Source organism: Chamaea fasciata, unplaced genomic scaffold (genome assembly GCF_029207755.1).
Source record: "Chamaea fasciata isolate MVZ Bird 193981 ecotype frontalis unplaced genomic scaffold, bChaFas1.0.hap1 SCAF_9, whole genome shotgun sequence".
Taxonomy (NCBI): domain Eukaryota; kingdom Metazoa; phylum Chordata; class Aves; order Passeriformes; family Sylviidae; genus Chamaea; species Chamaea fasciata.
This window is the reverse complement of record NW_027094094.1, coordinates 26,548,950-26,569,860: the sequence shown is the minus strand read 5'-3', so window position 1 is coordinate 26,569,860 and position 20,911 is coordinate 26,548,950. Positions and strand designations below refer to the sequence as shown.

General features: G+C 38.1%; 1 protein-coding gene across 3 annotated transcripts in view; it reads left to right on the top strand.

Annotated features, from left to right (window-relative positions):
* The window catches only part of PARG (poly(ADP-ribose) glycohydrolase), a 61,392-nt gene that overhangs the window by 3,262 nt on the left and 37,219 nt on the right, over positions 1-20,911 (top strand). For 2 of the 3 annotated variants that reach the window (XM_066191570.1, XM_066191572.1), the window contains exons 2-7: positions 43-109; positions 2,520-3,497; positions 4,488-4,674; positions 5,796-5,918; positions 6,639-6,722; positions 7,826-7,900. In XM_066191570.1, coding sequence (XP_066047667.1) covers positions 43-109; positions 2,520-3,497; positions 4,488-4,674; positions 5,796-5,918; positions 6,639-6,722; positions 7,826-7,900 — 1,514 coding nt within the window. The remainder of the gene's footprint in view (positions 1-42; positions 110-2,519; positions 3,498-4,487; positions 4,675-5,795; positions 5,919-6,638; positions 6,723-7,825; positions 7,901-20,911) is intronic. The other variant, XM_066191571.1, reaches the window with a different exon arrangement.

Sequence of the window (20,911 nt, the reverse complement as noted above, 5' to 3'; positions counted from 1 at the left end):
TGATCATGTTTCATGCAATAACAGTGAGCTGTGGTTTTGCAGTTTGCAAACAGCGGACAATTACCAGTTGGTTGGAGAATAAAGGACCTAGGACAACGGAGTCCAAAAGGTAAGAAGCACAACAGGAACCTGTTCAAAAGTTCATAAACCTGTTCAAAAGTTGTGTTCTGTGAGGGGGCCTGCTGGCAGCTGGAAGTGCAGGTTGTCAGTGCAGCTGGCTAAATGAAAGCAGCCCCATTTCTGCTTCTGTCCTTACCTTGGCACATCCTCTTGAGTAACAGACACTTTCCCTACAAACAGCTAACAGGTCCCCTACCCGTCCTCTCTAAACACCCAAGCCCAAACTTAATGCTGACATAGATTCCTGAAGCATGTCAGTGTTTAGGTGAGTAAATCTGCTCATGCAAAGCAAATTATGGGAACTGGAGCAAGGGAAGGCAAAGTGGGAGTGTTGCTTCCAGTGGCAGTCCAACACTGGATCAATTTAGTTCTGATATCAGACTGTGTCTTTGGTCAAGTTCTGCTTTCACTTTTGTTTGACCTGGAGCACTAACAGTTGCAGATTTGCAGTGTTAGTCCTGCAACCAACTCACTGTTTTGTTGTTAATTCACAAAAAAAAAATCTGTTTTGGTTTGTCTCATTGGACTGCAATTGTAGTTTAAACATATGCAGCTTGTTTTAATTACAGCCAGAATTTACAGGTGCTCAAATGTGCATTGAGGTTTTTTTAATGAAAGATGTTACAAATTTTTTCTGCTGAATGGTATGAGGTAAAGTTTGATATTTTTGGTTATTGTGGTCTGTCAGGAGAAGTGGTTGCAAGGCTGCCGTTAAGTTATACTCCAAAGAACTTAACTGTCTGATGCAGAGGAATATCAGATACTATTTTTCTGTAGGTGCAGTCGTAAATATGCTGGTTCATTTTTCTTTGATGTTTGCTAATAAATAGAGATCAAAGCCCATAGCAGTGCTAAAAATAGCTGGGAGAACTTGTGATAATGGTTAATACAGAAGTATGCAGGTCTAATTACAGGCTTACAGGTTCCACTAAATCAAGGATGTTAAGAGGATTCTTAAGGTGGGAATGAAATATTTTATTTTTTTAAAATCCCCTTTAGAGTATTGCTCTTCAATGCCCTTCTCCATCCCTGCTGACAGATTAGAGCCTGGGCAGCTTTAGGAAGCAGATTTGTTGTGTTAACATTTCATGTGCCTTTCTATTGCAGTTAACATCACAATTTGAATTTGAATTTGTGTTAGATTTAATTTCTTAAGTTGGCAACAGATATTGTCAGTACCTTTAAAGAGTCATTGAGATGGCAGCAGTATTGTAACTCTCTTTTTTGTTGATCAAAATTTGCAGGAATAAATGCATGCATGGGAAGTTAAATTCCAGTGAAACAAAGCCCTCTAAAAGCCTTTTGTTTTCAAACAATCATCCTGTAGATGAAGTTCCAAACAGTCATCTCTCCTTATCCTGAGTGGTTTTCTAGAAGAGGATCTGTTACCATTCATGGAGAAAGTTAATGCCTTCAGGAATCTATAGTCTATTAAAATGTTCAGTGGCTGAATTTAGGATGGTGTGGTAAATATATATTTTCGTATTTAGTGTAAATGGGAAGGTGGGCAGTGACCAGATACAGAGTTTAGTGTGCTCAGTTTGCATTGGGACTGTACAGTGTTGTAACAATACATTCAGGAGAAGATACTGTTCAGAGTGGTGTATTCACCAAGACTAGTCAGGGTTTTTTTAGTACTCATGTGTCCTTGAAGTAATATTCTTTATCAATACACTGACACATGAATTAGTTTGTAAATGTGAAATGACTTTCTGACATCTGGTCATACAAAACTCACTTCATTTCCCTGTGTAACTTCTAGGACATGCTTCTGTCCTGCCTTGCCTTACACAAAGGCAAATCAGGTTATTTGTCTCTAAAAACCCTCCTGATTTAATGTATTTTTTAGTTTTTATTATCAGTTTGAAATATATTTTAGACTTGAGCTTTTGTATGGAGTTTTTTTGAAGGCAATCGCTGTTTATAAAAGGGAGTAATAGAAGACTATGGACAGCTGTGCCCTCTTTGATGAATTTGTAGCTCTGAGGGAATGGCCATAAACCCAATTATTTCCTTGCTCACTGTATGTAATGGACAAAAATGAAAGTTATGGAGGACTTTATCACAACTTCTAATTTTTTTTTCATTTGGAGAAAATAGCTAAATAATAGCATCACAATGTTTAGATTTGAAGATAAGGATAATGAATGACTGGAATAGATTCCTGAGGTAAGCAGGAATCTGTTGATCATCCTTTGGAGCCTTTAGATGGAAATAGGTTGCTAGTGAGCTACAGTCCTCAGTGCATTAAAACCTGTTGCTCCTGGTAGTGCTCACTTACAGAGTAGAATGTCTAAAATCTGTACTTTCTGTTGTTTGTTTATCATTGTTCCTTAAAAAAGATATGCACAGAAATCTCATTTGGAAGTAAGACACTAAATTCCATTTCTCTTCCATAGCTTACACAGCCAAATTAATAACAATACTGAAGCAAATCCTAAGATGACTTCCGTTAAAAAAGAGAACTTTTGTGAGCATGATGTGAAAAAGCTAGAGAATACTTGTCAGCAAAATTATGCAAAAATATCTGTGGAAGTTGGTGCAAAGCAAGTAAATTTGCCTCAGACAGGCAGCATGTGTAACTGGGAGGCTGAGGAAAAAGATGCAGTCTCAGATACAGATCCTGTGAAGGGCCTGCAGTCTGCAGACCTCTTTAAAAATGCCAACATTGATCAGATGCACAAAACTGGCAAGCAGAGAGGCTGTGAAGAAAGCAGTGCCAGTTGGACTCAGAGGAAGTTATCAGCAGGCCGGGCTTCAAAACCAGGAAATTCAAAACTTTCTTCAAAAGATGTGGAGACAGATGGACAAGTGGCTTCATGCAATTCACAGAGGCTGAAGAGTTGCAATTCAGTCTGTTTAATGGGTGAGCAAGAGGAAGGGGATGTAGTTCCAGAAAGTCCACTTTCAGATGCTGGTTGTGATGCCTGTATATCTGACCTTGGAGGTCCTGGGAAACTGAGCAAATGTCAGAGCAGCTCAGGGGACTCGCCTGCTTTTGAGAAAGAAAGTGAACCCGAGTCACCGATGGATGTGGATAATTCTAAAAACAGCTGCCATGGCTCAGAGGCCGATGAGGAAACAAGTCCATTTCTGGATGAGCGAGAGGAGATCAATATGTCAAAGCCTATAAACAAATCTTTTAGAATTCAATATGGGGATGCTGAATTGGAGTCAAGGAAATCACGTTTTTCTGCCAAGGGCTGTGAAAGCTTTGAGGAAGTAGATAATTCTGTTAAAGAGGACAGTCTGCATACAAAGGCACCTGGGATCTCTCCTGCTCCATCATCAGAGTGCAAAGGTGCAAAACAGGGTGTGAAGAGAGACTCCAAAATCACCTCTCACTTCATGAGGATACCCAAAGTTGAGGAGAAAAGGTAGTGTGCTGTCTGCCTCTTCATCTGGTTTTTTCATGCTTGGAAATTTGTTCTTTGGTGATAGAATTTCAGAGGCTGGATTGTATAGAGAGTTTTGCAAAGCGTTTTTTAAGATATAACTGATGTAAGATTGAAATAACTTATTTTTAATGGGGCTATTTGTGGGGTTTTTAAAGGATATGTTTGTCCAGTGCAATTCTTAGCATTCTTATTAGCTTGATCTGTCAAAAATAGTGAATCTATTTTGTTGAACTATCAATGCTAATTGAAATAGACATGGAAAAATTTACTTTTGAGAGCAGTTGTAAAGATCTTTGGCATTTTTTGTTGATGTTTTTGGGTTTGAGTGGGATTTTTTTGTTTGTTTTGTTTGGCTCTACTTTGGCTCTATTCCTAATTTGGGAGAGGGAAGGACTGCTGATTACACTGCAGCAATGGGAACTGGAACCCTGAGCATGTCACAGGGCTCTGCATACCAGGTGTTGTGGAAGGGCAAAAGGAGAATCTCTGCTCTGAAGACCTTGGATTTCAGTGGGAGCTGAGAAGGAATAAGCATCTAAGGAGTGAACAAAAACATAAGGACTCTGTATTTTGGTATAACATGCAATTCTTTGACTTGACTCAAGTCCTTCAAGTAGGGCAAGAAAGTAGTTTTGCACTTTTTTGCTGGGGCATCGTCCATGGATAAGCAGATCCTGTTGGGAAGGAGCATGAGGAATACCCTGCTTTGGTAACCCACTGCAGTTCTGTGAAGGGTTTTGTCATCCTGTAGAGAAGAGTGTTTTGGTAGACATATACTTGTGTGTCTTGGGGAGGGGAAGGTCGGTGGTGGTGGGAGTTCTTCCCAAATAAAGCTTTGGCCTCAGGTCACGGTAAAGGCTGGCAAATAAACTGACTGCTGTTATTGTAACCCTGGGGTGGAAGTTTGTGTACTTGCCTATCTCTTTTTTCAGTGGAAATCAAATGTTTCAATGCATTGTATTTTAACAGCAGGAAAGAAAAGTGTGAATTGAAACCCCAGAGGCCAGGAAGGAAGGTTGCTAAATACACACCACCTCCTCTGCCAAGCAACAAGAAGTGGTTTGGGACCCCGATTGAGGAGATGAGGAGGATGCCGGCGTGTGGGGCGCGTCTGCCTCACCTGCGGCCCTCAGCCAGCCACACCGTGACTGTCAGGGTACAGTAATGCACTGCAGGGCCCCAAGTGTTCAATAATATGAAATGTCGCCTGTTAACCTTACACTTTGACATCCTGCTTGTACTATTTCTTGCCATTCCTTGCAAATGGACTGGGACAACTGATTTTCTTGAAAATTGGCTATTCTGGTGCATAGAATTAGGATGCTAAGGTCCAGAAGAAACATCATAATGGGTTTTGCTGCCTCTGTCATGTTAGGGGCAAGTATTTTTGGTTTGTGGGGAGTTGGGAGTGCTTCCTTCACTGAGTTGTCAAGTTTGGGAATTTAAGTATGTCTACAAGTAAGATTGGTATTTCCAACATTTTCATGCTGTGGTTTCATTTTAATGTGATTCTGGTTCGTGTTCAAGACATACAAAAGGCTTGAGACAGTCAAAATGTGGAAAAGACAAAAAATGAAGCAGAGTTTCTTGCAATTTTGCCACTGCATTTTAGATCAAATCTGATAAGTTTTCCTTTAATTCTTTGGAGTAGTATGCAATCCAATTATTGTTGAAACAAAATGTGGCCGGAGAACTGTAGGGTGATGGATAAATCCCAACTGAAAGAAAGGCACATTGAGTTTAAATACATATTCTGAGAGACTTAGTGCTGCTAGAGGGCTGAATAGCAAATTAAGTCTTTAAGAACGTGGTGTTATGTTTGTTTTTACTTTTCTGATGTTCTGTGGAGTAAGCTTGAGATATTGCTCTATCTATAATGATTCCTCATCCCTTTCAGTGTTAGGTTAAAAATACTATTTCTGCACATGACTATGGTTACATTTGTAACTACATTTTGAATATACTTGGATGAAAATATGTAGATACTGATAATTGAGGATTTTTTTTAGCTGGGGGTTGGATATATAGTAATTGAATATATTACCTTTAAGTGTGTTGAGGTAGCATGCTTTTCAACAGTATAATGTAAGATTAACAGATGGATTTTTTTCTGAGTAGCTAGTTGTCATGTGGTCTGTTTGTAGCTTCCCCTTTCCAAAAAGAATGGCTGTAGATGAGAGCTTTTTAAACTGTATTTTTGCTTACTTTTTATTTCTTCCATTTAAAAACTTGAAAGTAGAGTCTTAATTTTTTCCCCCTGGTCCTTCTGTGTTACAGGTAGATCTTCTGAGGGAAGGAGAGGTACCTAAACCTTTTCCAACTCACTACAAAGATTTGTGGGACAACAAGCATGTTAAAATGCCCTGCTCAGAACAAAATTTATACCCTGTAGAGGATGAGGTAAGATGAAGTATTTACAGTTGTGTGATCAAATGAGTTTGTTTCCACATAGATAAGTTTTCAGTTTACTGCATTTGCTCAATTGTCAGCCTGACTATGGAATTAGAAAATCAAGTCTGAAAAACTGGTTTTGGGTCACGATGCTTCAGACAGAGCAGAAGACTTTTTTTTTTTTTTCCTGATAATTATTTTGCCTAGCCAGTGGTTTGATGATGTATATATTTCTATATGTATCACGCATATTTCTATACTTACATGGAGTGTAAACCTGAACTCCTTATAAATGATACATTTATTTACTTATGTGTTTATGTATTAATGTGTGTGTGAAGCAATTTTCAATTTCAGCAGATGTGAATGAATTTGTATAATACTCTGTCAGGTATTGCTGATAGTGAGGTGTATCTGACTGTTGTTCTGCTGAAACAATTGCAGAGATTAGCTCTGCCATGCTTTGTTGGTCTGGTATTTCCTGTCACTGCTTGAAACTTAAACCTACCCACTGAAACACTTCAGACTGGGGTGAATATAATCAGCAAGTGTGTCCTGTAGTAAAAACTCCCCAGTGATTGTTGATACTTGACCCAGAAACAAAGAATTCTTACAGCCTCTATTAAATGTACTCAGTCTTTTCACTTATCAGTTTTACAGGTGACAGTAAATGTGTCTTTATGTTTTGAATAACTTAATTTGACTTTGTTTTGGGCTTTTACTTTAAAGAATGGAGATAGAACTGCTGGAAGTCGATGGGAGCTAATCCAAACTGCCTTACTTAACAAATTTACCTGCTCACATGATTTGAAGGTAAGTCTGTCAGTTTGAAATCAAGTCTATATGCATGTAAATACGTTCAGGTTGTCTGTATACTGCCAGTGATTCTGGCTTGGTTCTGTTTGTTTAATGACTTAGAAAAATAAATTATGAATACGTCTCTGCTGTTTAAGGGATTTCCTAAAGAATGAAGGTTCTTAATGAGCACTAAGTGTTACCAGTGAATTTATTCAGATTATTTAAATAAATTTTAAAGTCTACACAAAACTGTGTTTGTCCAGGAGTATATGCTAGTCTGTGGTAAACATAGCGTGAGGGTTTTGTGTAGCCAGATGGTTGGGGATGCACAGGTGAGAGGGTTGGAAATAGTAACTCTTTACATCGGTTCACTCCACTAAAATCACAATTCAAGCTGCTGACAAAAATCTGTAGATTTTGGAAACTAAGTGCTTTTTTGGTAACTCTTACAGTTATGTTGGCACAAAGTCTTACAGTAACATGAATATTGATTTGGAGCAGCTTGGAGTTGCAATTACCTTTTTTTGGTGAAGAATAATGTAATTTAGGTTATACCTGAAAGGCAGAGCTGGAGGAGGATGCAAAAGCCATAGGAAAAATTTAAATGAACAAACAGAGCTTCCCCAGCAACTGAGGAGATTTCCCTTATTATTTTATGTGGTATTTTTTTTCATTGTGAATTTTTTAAGGGTGGTGTTGTTGTCAAGGGTCTATTTAATTTTACTGTGGTTACGATTCTTTAAGTTCCTAAACAGGTACAACTTCTGCTATATTGCTTTTGCACCTTAAATACCTTTTATTGGTGCCATTAACAGGAGCAAGTGTGGGATGGGGAGCGTTTATGTTGTTTGTTGGGAGATATGCCTTATCTTGTTTTGTGTTAGGAGAAGAAACCCAATAGACTGAACCTTATTCATTGCTAAACCCAAAACAGGGTTCAGTATCAAGGATTTCCTCTGTATTAGTAGGTCAAATGAAGTGCTATGGATTTTTGTAGGCTCTGTGGCAGGTTTTAGCCACCAGATGGTGCTGTTCCTTCAACAAGGAGATTTCCTAAAATGGCTTTTCTTCCATTAATAATTATTTCTAAGCTCTGTTTTGTTGTGCTTCTTCCTTAGGAGGCCATATTGAGGTACAACATTGCTTATTCCAAGAAATGGGACTTCACAGCTCTTACTGACTTCTGTGAGAAGGTAAAACAAGTTGATTTAAAATAGGAAGAAAAGTAAAAATGACTGTTTTGCCTATGTGTCTCAATGCTTTTGACTTTATTTCCATTTTCAAGAATAAATTTTTCCAGTTGTCTGATACCTAAGTGAGTAGCTATTTAACTTCAGCTGAAACAATAATTATATGGTAACTTCAGCTGAAGCAATAATTATACTTTATAAACTGGTTTATATACTTTATAAACTTTTAATTCTAAATTTTATACATGTAATTTGAGTTCTTCAGTAATATCTAAGCTTCCTGAAGGTAAGGTGAGAAATGCCCTTTTCCTGTTTATGATTCCAAATTTATTAAGAAATTGAATTAATATTTCTGGTGTAATTTTTTTGTTTGTTTGTTTAAAAAAGTGTTAGTCTTTTTTTTTTCTTTTTTTTGTGAAACTTTAATGTTATATTGCAGTGGTGTTTGTATAGACTGTGCTTTGCTGGTATAGCAGGAAAATTTTGCTATTTGGTGAGATTGTGAATTCAAACTGTAGAGACTTTGATGGACTAGGGTGGATTTTATGGCTTCAAATATTAGGTGTTAGTACTTTCATAGGGAGGATGGAAAAGAGGAATAAATAGTAGGTCTCAAATGCAAATTGGACTATTGTTAATGTACATCCTGGTTGACAATCAGAAACTATGTTAATTAAAGCATAATGAAAGATTAAATGAGATGCAGTAGAAATTGTATTTTTCTCCAGCGCTTCAGAAGTCCTTCTAAAACAGACATACTTGTTTTCTTGGGAGGGGCTTGCTAAGCTCTATTAAAACTCAGTGGAAACTAAATTTGATTTGAAGTGAATTTTGTTTGTTAAATATGTAAATAGATGTCTGCTTAGGCCATGTGATCAGAGGAGCTGTTCTGTTTTCTGTTGCTTGTCTCCATTGCATGTGAGGACTGCTCTTTCACAGGATGAATTTTCTTTTGCATGCAGCACAGTATTACTACTGCTGACGAAAGGCACCTGTAAAAATCCCAGTGGTATCATACTTGCAAGCCATGAGAGCTGCTGTGCTCACCCATCCTGCAGATTTAGTGCTCCCCCTCTCATCTCTGGGGTGGCTGCCACGGCTCCGTGGTGGAGGCTGTGGACAGTCAGTGTCTGCTCCTATTGACTCTCCTGCTAAGCAAAATTAACTTGGCCTGTTCAGTTCACTCTTGTGTTACTGAACATATACATGCTTAAATTAGAATGTTTTAAAGTATGGGTGCTGTTCAGTTAAAAATCTAACTCAGGAACACGCCAGATTTGCATCAGATTGCTACAAGCACAGCTGAGCTTGCCCTGATGTGCTCACACTGTACATTTGGGGTTTTGGAAGCTCTGTGTGATTAGATTCAGAGATCATCAGCCGGAGAGCGTAAGTAATTATCAGCTGTCTCCAGAGGAGAGGGAACAATAGGGAAATAAACTAGGGATTGGCCATCAATCTTTCATGAGGATGAAAAGGAAATTTCTGTATCCTGGGAATGATGATTTATTTGTGTGATTCTCAGATGAAGGGAGGAGATCTGTTTCATGCACAGATTTTCAAGCAATTTAAAAGAGTGTGCAGCAGTATTTTAAATAAGAAACTGTGAAAAGCTTATGACAGAGTCGCCCCTTGTAGACCACAGGAGCAAAAGCAAGCCCTGGCTTGCTTTGTTGAATGTATTGAGTTTAGGGAACAGGACATGTGGAGGGGATAGATTTTGCAGAGAAATGCTTGGATTTTTGTTTTATAAAGGGATGTGTGAACTTGCCAAGTTTTGTAAATTAACAAGGTGTCTGCTTTCGGAGAATGCTTGCAAGTCTTAAGTGAGCAACTCTTGTGTGAAAGTTGATTCCTCTGTGGAAATGACCTAAATATACTGGCTGTAAGTGAGCTGTAGTGCTTTTGAATTTATTGTATTTGCTAGTTAATGATTAAAGGCTTACCACTGGCCTGTGTATTTTCTTGTTTATCCTATGATTTTGAGGGTACAGAGGAGCTGTTTCAGGTTTGCCCAGCCACGGTTGAAGAGGCTGGTTAAAAGGAAAGCTGGTCGGAGTAATCAGCCCAAAGGCTGGTTCATTTGGAAGCAGCTCAACAGAAGGAGATGTGGTCACACATAAATATTAAAAGAAAAATATTAAAACATTGTGTCTGTGGTTGTCAGATATATATTTATATCATTGGGCACTATTGACTTCCAGTGCCTGCTTAAGGATTTTGTAGTCTGATTTAGAAGGGAACTATGTCTGTCAATCTAGTGGTGTCTGTTTTGAGGATTATTTGGAAACTGCTTCAATAGGTCTGTGTTTGGTTATAAAGTGCCATTTGTTATTTTGTCTTCTAATGATGGACACAGCTCACCTCATCTAATAATCTCTTAAATACTGTCATATCAGTTTTGCACTTGGCTTCCTATTTTAGGTAGTTCCTTGCAAGTCATACCATCAAAATATGCATTTTTAAAAACACTACTTTGTAAGATTCAAGTCCATTTTCTTATAATGACAATAATTACCAGTTTATTTAGCTTAGATTTATTTTCCCTTAAGATGAAAATGCTCTCAGCTTTCTTAACTAATAGGAAATAAATATCACATATGGGAGCCAAGTTTTTTTTCTGGAACCGCACAACCTGCAAGTTCTGCAGTCTGGTCAAAGTGTTTGGTCAGAAGAGGGAGCCCTCATACTTTTGGAAAGATTCTCTTGAATGTCAGTTAATGTGTCGAAGTAAAATTCGTGTTTGTACAGTGAAGTAAATCGGGAAGTTTGGGTTCTTTTCTGTTTCCTTTGACAATTTTGTAGAACTTATTCATTGCACAATGTATGTAAAGACCTTGGTAGCTGTTTACTTCAGGCATCTGGCTGTTTTGCTGTTCTCTGCAGAATTTCTGCATTGTTGTATTAATTTGTTTTGCCATCTGTCTGTTGATATTGGCATACATGCTTAGCATTTCTTCAAGTTATTACTTAGTGGATGAAAGTTATTAGTGCTAATGTTTTTCTTTATACGTACAAAATTCTTGACTTGGAAGTCATCCTTGCATCTGTTTTCCCAGAACTTACCTAGAAGTCAGGAAAGAACAAGCAACAATCAGAAAAGGAAATGTGAGGAAACCACTATAGATGGAGCTGTATTGGAACCCACAGTGTGTTGCAGATGAGCTTTCTTTCTGGGAATTATATGGGCTGAGTATTAATTACATGCTTTTGCTCAACAGTGCTGTGTACTGTAGTAGTTTTTCTTTCTTCTAGATTTGCCATTCCACTTCCAGGAAAAACCAAGTTATTTTTCTTTTTCTCAAGGGCATAAAATAAAAAGTCTAGTTAGGTCATTCAGGGCTTACGCCTTAGACTAATCTGTGACAACAGCCACTTTAGATAAAGGGAAAAGTAGGGCTCTATCGTTTAAGAGAATCATGTGGTCTGCTGCTTTAGAGAGAGCCTCCTTGTGCTGGACATGCTTTGTTTTTATTATATTGCTTTAAAGTTTTTTCGAGCTTAAGAATAATTCTTGTCAATGAACTCTTCCTCTTGTTGCTTGCATCTGTCCTGCCCTTTCAGGAACAGAGGAGCGTTTAAATCTGAAAATGGCATGGACCGAGGATTGAGTTTAGGTAAATTTGTGTGGCAAAGGCAGTGATTGTCTCTGCAATGGTCTGAAAAATGGATCACAATGCATCTTGCAGGTACAATACAGTGAATCCATAAGTGTATTTTGTTTGTCTGGAGTCTTTGATCATCTTGGTGGAAAGTTTAGGAGATGGAGAAGATACAGGGAGAGGAGTCAGGAGTGATGCAAAGGTATGTAATAGTTTCCATATGAGGAATGTTTAAATAAGTTATGATCATTTCACCTTTTCATCTTAGTTGAGGGCCATGAGCAATCGGTACAACAGTGCTGGCCAAAAGAAATGTAAGAGAGGGTGAAGAGGAAATGACTGTCAATTCTTCTAGTACAGCAGTTAAAGGACACCAGATGAGTGTTCTGAGCAGGTAAGGGTTTCAACACCAGACAAAAGTAATTGTTGAGATACTGAACAGAGGGCTGTGGAACACCTTGTCGGGGGAGCTACTATGGCCTTACATTAGGTGTTGAAGGAATTTGGAGAAATTGCTGTTAGAAAGATCTCATTGACACCCACAGAGATATTTTGGTGGACTCTGGGAATTTCTGATACTGATTACTGCAAATGAGGAAGTGCTGCTGATTACTTGTGCTTCTTCCTGTTAGACTTTTCTAGGAACCCTTTGCTGATGTGTTTTCATTGTTCTGTTGTACATGGAACTATTGTCCATTTTTCCATTCTTGTTTCTTGGCTGGATTGAAGTTGAGAGTTGAGACAAGTGGCCATGTCAGGCAGAGTCTGTTGTTGCATAGTGTGCAATATGAGATGTTGCTGACAGAAAGGTATAGCATCTATACCATAGACTTTTTTAAGAGGTGAAAGTACTAAAGGTCATTGACATTTTAAATGCTTGAATCACTTAAGGCACTTAGACCTTTCAAAATTTGCTTTTCCAGGCTCTCTTTAAACCCTTGGTGCCTACTTGACTCAAGTAGAAATACTTAAAGGGGATATGTTATCAGTACCTTTACAAAGACACTCTCCACTGTGTAATATTCAGTTTCCAGCTGTTAAATTTGCTTCTAGTATGGAGAAAACCGTGTCTGTGTCTCCAGTGCCTGTGTATGGATGCCTTGTGGTCTCTTTTGTCTTTTGGGAAAGCTGTTTAAAGACAGTCTATTTAATGGCCAGTAATTGCATATTTGCTTGTTGATTCCCATGTAAATTCAGCATTCAGGAAATCCTTTTATATTACAAAAGAACCTGTGTAACTGTTACCTTTGGATTTTTCTATGAGATTGAAAGAAAAATGAGAATGATGTCTAAAAAGACCAGTTTCTCCCCTTCTTTATACTTAATTACAGACGAGAACCTTCAGCATGAGAGGAGAATTTACCAGACTGCTTTCTCTGTGATCCTTTCTCCTTTTCCAGTCAAGCATGAGTTCACTGGTTTTAGCCTCAAAGCTGACTGTTAGCAGTTGGGGTTTTTTTTCTGACACAAATCTCTGCTTATTCTAAAATCTGATAAAAAGCCATGTAGCAAGAAAATGAAGTCACTTGTCAAACTGAAGGAATATATTGCTATTTTTCTACACCCTTTAAAAACAGTTGTCTTAGAATTACAGCTGTAATTGGTTTTCATGCAAGATTAGGAGAAGAGTTCCATTTCTCACTTCTTTCCACTAAAATTTACATGATGGGTGCTACTGCATGCTGGATCCTTTTAGAAGTCCAGAACAGCTGGCATGTGAGATTTTGTTACCATCTGCTTTTACATTCAAGTCTCTATTTGTAAGTTTTTAGAACTTTACTTAATGCCTTTTTAAAATTTCTCATAGATGTAATTTAAAACCACATAAACTAAGTATTAAGATAAATGTGTAAAGAAATTGATGTATAAATACAACTTTTTCTATTTTCCACAAATACCACACATCCTTATTATATATATTTTGGTCTTGCAAAAGCCTGGTTTCCTTTTCTTGCAAAACTGAGGTTAACTCTTGTACTAGAAATTGTTTTTTGTTTCCACAAATCCTTGCCATTTTAATTTTGGCCTAGCAGTATTTATATGGATATGTGCAGACACACTTTCTAAAACACCAGTTTTTCTACTGCAGGTGTGTGCAGATTCCAGAATATGAGAGAATATTCTGAAAGTGAGGAGTGATGGAGCTTATTACAATAAGTCTTGTTAGTCAATGCTGTGCACTTAGGAGTAATTAAAGTAAATAGAAGAACACTAATGTATTTCAGTGGAACACCTAGTACATGTCTGCTGCTGATTGTGGTGCAAACCTGTAAAACCTGGGATAATATCTACAGAATGTGCTTAGTGCATTTTTTGGCCAAAATGTAGTTTCTCATTTAAATGTATGCTACTACCTAGCATACTAGCATGTTTGGCCTGAACTTGTTACTTTCAGAAAATGTCAGCTACAAGTAACTGAGTTAAGATAGAGCATTCTAAATGATAGAGAACTGAGCAAAACAATCAGACGTGCAAGTATTGGCAGTGTGTCTGCTTCTTCTTTAAGAATTGGTAGCATTTTGAGATAACTGAATAAAATTAAGAACTGTCTTGTCAATGAAGTACTCTACTTCAATTGCAAAATTGCAGGCAGCCACACAACCACACAGCCTTTGTGGGTGTATAGTCTTATCTTTAATAACCTCAAAATTAACTTGAGAAAATTTTCAAATTACCTGGGTGTAATGTTGGAAATTATGGTTCCAATTTTTTTTACTGTTTTTTCAAACTTTCATCTAAAAAAGGCCTATGAATGCAACATCTGAAGATGATGCAAATGCAGTATAGTTTAACTGGATTATGCTTGACTTCCAGATTTTCATTCATTTGAAAAAGACCAAACACAGAACACTGCTACAGTTAAGTATGTGCATATCTTTGGAAATCTTTATGTTCTAATAAGGCTTCACCCCACTCCCGTCTCCTTGTAGGTCTTATGAACCATGACAGTCTTTCCTGTTTGTTTTGTTGTTTGAATGACCTGCTTGAAAAAGTGATTGCTGTAATCAGTGAAACTGGAATAGAAGGAATTTTGAAGTACCAAATTGTTCTGGTGACTGAGTTTTTGATAAATCATTTTTATAATTGTCTGGACAGTACTAACAGAAGTGAGCATTGTATAGAGATGTCAGCACTACAAATGTAGGCTTTTAAGCAAGAAACAGAATGTCCCAAGGCTGAAAATAGCCTATCCATTGCTCCTTGTTGGATTTTACTTCAGTCCAGATGTTTTCAAGCAATTTTCATTTCATCAGATTACCTTTTTAAAATCTAAACTGAAAAGGTCTTTTGAGTGTGCCACGAAGGGTTTTCTTTTTGCAGCAGCAGAAAGGAATTTATTCCCATATTGAACAAAAGGTGAGCTTTTCTCTGGTGGGGGGAATATGCATCTTGTACACATTCAAAAACATTAGAAACTAAGCATTGTAGAGAAAGAGCATTGAATTACAGGCTTATTCTTAGTTTTCTATACTTTCTTGGCATAGCAGTTGAGTATTTTTAAGTGGTGTTTTGTAAGCACTGTCGCAATGACTGTTGAGATGGAATTAGCAGGGAAGGGATGGCTGCACATAGCAGGTGCAGAGATATGGTTACACTGTGTCCCAAGTGCTCGTGGATACTCAATACTTTAATGAAGGTCTATGTAAAGACATTCTGAGCATCTCTTTCATAGTTTTTCACTGTATTGAGAACATTCCTGTTTGAAAACCAAAAGAAATAAAAAAACCCCCAGTAAATATAAAATTCTGGGTTTAAAGGCAACGTTTTGGTATTTGCTTTGTTTTGGGGTCAGATGACTGTTGAATGGATTGCTTTACTTCCATTGGATTATTTGTAAGTCATCATTTATCTGTGCTCACCTATGTATCCCAAATGACTAAGAAAAGCTTCTTTTTCTTGGGGGGGGGGGGCTTTCCTTAGCTGCTTAGTGCTTTTGGATTTTTTTTTTTATTTTATTTATCATGTATTGAGCAGTTAGAATACAACAGTCCCACGAAACAAACCCTGATGGTCAAAGCTTCCAAGTGAAATGCTCGCTGAAAAGGTGTACATGTAGGTAGGAAAGTGATAAGGAGGCATTGCCATTTTTTAGGACGACTATGAAGTATAAATGAAGTGGATTGTAACTATATTCCTGTTTTTTTTTTTTCTCCTTATTTTTCATCTGAAAAACTATGGCTTCCCTGGAGAGTTTGTTACTTCTGCCATGCATTCTTTAAAGAGCAGGTTTATAAAGGTGGGCAAGGTGTGTACCCTCAAGATGCTCTGAGGGTCTTATTTAATAAATAGTAATTACTGGATATTTTTAATTATTGGTCATTTTGAGCCTATGTAATGCTGACAGTCAAGCAAAAAATGGTGTATAGATTGGTTAAAATCTGAAATGGTATGTTTTTACGGTATAGTTTTATCTTTACTTGATCCTTTTTTCTTTTTCCCTTCTGCCTGTACTTGACTTTTTTGATTTGGTTTGGTTTTTTTGGCATGTTAAAGAAAATACAGTTTTCATAAGGGTATTAGCTGTCTTGTCTTGTGAGGCTTTTTGTGCCAAGGTTTCAAAAGTGGTTGCAGAACGCATTTAGTGTCTGATGGCTTTCAAATCTTCTACACTGTTTAAAAAAAGTTTTATAAATCATTGCAGTAGTAAATATTTTTCCCCTATTACTGTATTCAGAGAGACAAAAGTTTTGAATAAGCCTGGAAACAGATCACTTCCACTCATAACTTGTATCAGGCAGGTGAAAGGTACTTCGTCTTTCCCTCATGTTACAGCTCTTCTGTAGAGACAAGGTAATTGTACTCTCCACTGCTTTACTTCCCTAGAATAACTTGAAAGTACTTATAAAGTCATATTTGACTTTTCATCCCAGGACTCTGCCACTGCTTTGGGAATGGCTGTGATGCTTCTACCCACGACAGAATCACTGCAGGAGCATAGGGGTAGAACCTGGTGGTGGCCTGAAGGGTGGTGAGAATGACTGAGGTTAGATTTCCAGTTGCTTGGAAGTATAAACTGGGCTTCTGAAACTATTAGAGGAGATTGAAAAATAAACACACGTTCTTCTCCAGATTTTATTTAGAATGTTTAAAAGCTTTGAGAACAAAGCAGCGGTTGTTAAGGATGATTCACCTGAGAGGTTATTCCAGGGTTGGATTGGCAGAAGACATGAATGAGCCTTTGGGGGGAAAAAAATTAAACAAAACCAAATTAACCTCTGCCTTGTAAGCTGTCTTCTTTTTTCCTTTTGAAGTGTCAGTTTGTGGTTTTGATAAATGTCAGAAGCATTCTTGTTCTCAAATAAGATTTCTCTGCATAATCCAGTGTTACGGTTTCTTTTTTTCTTTCCTCCAAAGATTACTTGGTCCTTCCTTTTGTTTCTAATCAGACAAGTGCTCAATAAATGGGATGGGTTTGACAGCTATGTGTGTTTCCTACTGAATTCGTTTTGTAAGGGAACTGGAGGAGGCAGATGAGAGTATTCTTTCTTGCAGTTTTGGAAGTCCAGTGACATGATTAATTAGGAACTGGAATTCACACACACCACACCCCACACCCCACATTTCTTCTATATTTCAGCCTTGTTAATGTGTACAGTATTTGACATTATGATGAGTCTGTTTTACAGAGGCATGTGAGTTACTGGGCTACAGCCTGGCGTCTCTGTCTGGGTATGAGTACACTGATAGTTGGAGCACAATGGCTCTTAGTAGAATTGATCTCCTCCCTGTTCAGAAAGAAAGGCTTTGTAGAGACTACTACTTAGTGGAGCTTGTTTTGGGGGTGTAATTTAAATAGATTAGTTTTTAAAGTTCTTCAAATAAGAACTTGCATGAGCCTTTTTGTTGCTTGTGTGTTTGTTTGTTTAGTTGTTTTCCCCAGTTGTTCTAATTATCAGATTGAGAAAGGCTGCTCTTTGGATTCTGTAATGTTTAAAGGCATTTATGACAAGGATTAGAGGAAGAAAGAGGGTACAGATTGCCAGTGTGAGGTTGGTTACTTCCAGGTAAAAGACTTCAATGTCATAACCAGTGACTTTGTTGTTTTATTGGCACTGCAGGGTTCTAGTCATGGATTTAGACCTCACCATGTTTAGGTTAAATAGTATGCAGAAAGCATGGGACTTTTGGATGAGACAGGAGAACAAGAAGATAAGTACAGGCTGCTCTGGAAGGAAGAGGAAAGGAAAACAGTGCAATAAAGGAGCAGCCACATGTTGTCATTGTTTGAGCACACTCAGGTGTTTAAGTGTCTCAAAATCATGGAACCGTTTAGATTGATAAGGACCCTGAAGCTCACAGAATCCAACATTAACCCCTGGAAGTTAATGGAAGTCCACCACAAAACCATGTCCCTAAGTACCACATCCACACATTTTTAAAATACCTCCAACGATGGTGTTTTCAGCCTTGAAGTATTTAATGTGCCTCAAAATACCCTATAAAAATATAAAGAGATATTTTATTTGAGAAAAATTGAAGGTAGCGAAGAAGGCAAAAGAGAAAAACTATTCCTGAAAAGAGGAGAGTGAACCTACTGTTAATAGAGTATATACCAGTTATTTGGCTTGTCCAATTATTTAGTTCAGCATTATCACCTGTAACCATATGTTATCTTACATTAAAATAATTTGGAAGCTTGTTAGCGGGAAGTTCAGTGTAGTAACTGTAGATGGTTCAGAGCACTGACAGCATAAGGCACTGTGGCAGCCATGAAGGAACAAGTCAGAAGTCAAAATCCATTAGAATTAGGAAATAAGAGACACACAGTCTGAAGGAAGCACTCTGGTTTTCCTCTTCATCCTTAAGAACATGATTCAAATGGTCCTTGTCTTGCCACAAAAGTTAACATGGGGATATAAAACCAAACAAATTGAAAGCATTAAGCCATTGCTGTCTTAGCATGCTGGCTGCCTGTTGGCATGATGGCTGTGCCTGCCCAGGTGATGGATGGAGCTGTCCACATTTGTGTACCCTACGTGCAGTTTGTTTGCTTTGATGAGCTGTCAGATTTAGATTTAAACTCTCTACCATCACTATCACCCCATGCTACCTCAGATCCTTCTTATTAGGCCTGTCAGGCGGATTCGTCCGCTGCATTTTGGAGCACTGCTTTATAGTGACAAGAGGCCATTACTTACAGCCCTGTTTAGTCAGGCCTCTTGGCTGCAGAATAAATGTTCATTTTGCTAAATTGCAATGCAGGTTTGGCCAAGAGCTCGTACCTCTGCTACGGCTCGCTGAGCCATTTGCATCTTAGGAATTGGAGCCCTAAGTCCTGTTCATTTAATCAGTCACTCCAGTGAAAAGAGTGATGGAATTGCCAAATTATTTCTTCGGTAAAAAGCAAGTCATGCTTTGCAACTCTGACTCCATATATTTTTCCCTGAGGGTATAATCTCTGCATGTATTTAATTCCTACGTATTTTGCATGAGTGGAGCACTGAATAAAGTCAATACTGTATTTATGTTTTTGTTTCAAATACTGAAGGAAGCTGTGAAGGACAATAGTGCATAATAAGGTAAGGAGAAACTGATCAATTGTTTAAAACCAAAATTGCTGTGGTAGTTAAATGAATTTTTCTTTATGAAAACTTGTTGACAACCATTTCATATTTTAGAATTCCTTAGGTTATAAAACAAATGTTAGTTCCTTTAAAAATGGAAACTCAGTCTTTCTCTTAATGTTGGCAGAGTTGCAGCCTTGAAAAAGTTGTTCACAATTAAAAGCACATTAGTGAATTCATACAGACATTCCTGTACTAGCAGATTTACTTCCAAGTGAGGTGCTTGTTTTAACAACTTCATTCTGACTAGAACATTCCTGCTTTTTCAGTGAGAAGAGTTGCAGCTGAGATCTGCCTTTGTAGCCCATTGACAAGGGTCATGACTAATTCTTTCTCAGTTACCACCCACTCTGCACACATCTAATAGTGCATGACTTTTTAGTAGGCTTCTTAGACTTATCACTGCATGGGCAGACTACCCCCACCTCCAGGTTATTTTTCTGTAGAATCAGCAAGATGAAAGATCTCAGGAAATTGTCAGATGGACAAGGGAACTGATGAAATGTGGTGTGTGGGGAGGTGTATGTGTGTTTGAGTGACTAGAATGAACACATCCCTCTTTCAGAGGCATTAGATATGTGGAATGTGTAATGTTGCTCTAAATAATGCTGGATTTTACATCAGTACAAGTCACTGCTTCCTGAAGAGTTGCCTTCCAAATAAATCTTCCCTCAGTTCTGTGACCAGGTGTTCTCTCTGCTGATGCTAGGTTCTCCAGGTTGGCATTTGCATCGTGGGATGTCTGCCAGATGTAGCTGTGTTGTCAGCACTCCATGTCCTGGAATTGTTTTACTTTCCATGATTGAGTGTTCCTTTTTTGCTGCTTTCAAAGCCAGAAAAGACTGTCACAGGTAACACCAGGCTCTGTGTTGCACTCAGCGGAGCTGAGAATATGCAGTGACAGTGGTGGGTCTACAGAGCTGCACCTGTGATGGTGTGCTGGGTGAGGGGTCAAAAGAGGCTGTGAGGGCCAAGCAGCCAGGGATTTGCAGGTATTCTTTTTCATAGAAACCTCAAAGGAGCGTTACCTGTACAGGAAGTGCTGGGCAGACAGGATAAGCTTTAGTTACGTTTGATAAACAACACTGCTGGGTTAGGGATTTCTTGACAAGGTCTGTGGACTCACGATAGTCATATATTTGAGGTTGTGGGGTCCTCATGGCACCCAAAACTCTTCTAAAAATTCACTTCATTCACATGTAAGAATAATCAGAAGTCAACGAGAACAATCCTGGGCCATAACACCTTTAAGTGTTGACATTCTTCATTAGTGGAGATCTAGTAAAACTCACAGAAATACTATAGCAAAGAAAGCATACTCTGGTACATCATTAGGAAGATAAGAAGAAAGAAAAGTAGGATTTCAGAGTAGAAGAAATGACCTTTATAGTTAAATATTCTGCATCAGAGCTGAGCTGTGCAATTGCTGGCCTGCCTCTGTTTTGGGAAGAAATTGTCTCACACTATTATTATGTTGTTTTCAAAGAAGCATAAAGAAAAGGTTGAAGTCTTGACAGCTGTGACAAAGTCCGGTGCCATAATGTGTCACCAGATAAGTGATACTGTATAGTCTGTGGCAGTCAGCAAAGCACAGCAGCCAGTATTTATCTGTCAACTTTAAAAGAGAGGAAGTGTTACCCGAAGGGAGGGGAATATCAGAATTTGACAGCCTGGTAGACATCTGAGGTTAAATGTCAGTTTTTGAATGGCTGTAACTTACGTATTCATTTAATGGGTTGAGATCTGAAATTCCAGACTTTGAATGCTCATTTGGTTACTTTATGGCACTTAAAAACATTGTGCCTAAGAACAGAGCAAAGTTTCCTGCTAGAGTAGATAATAATGTT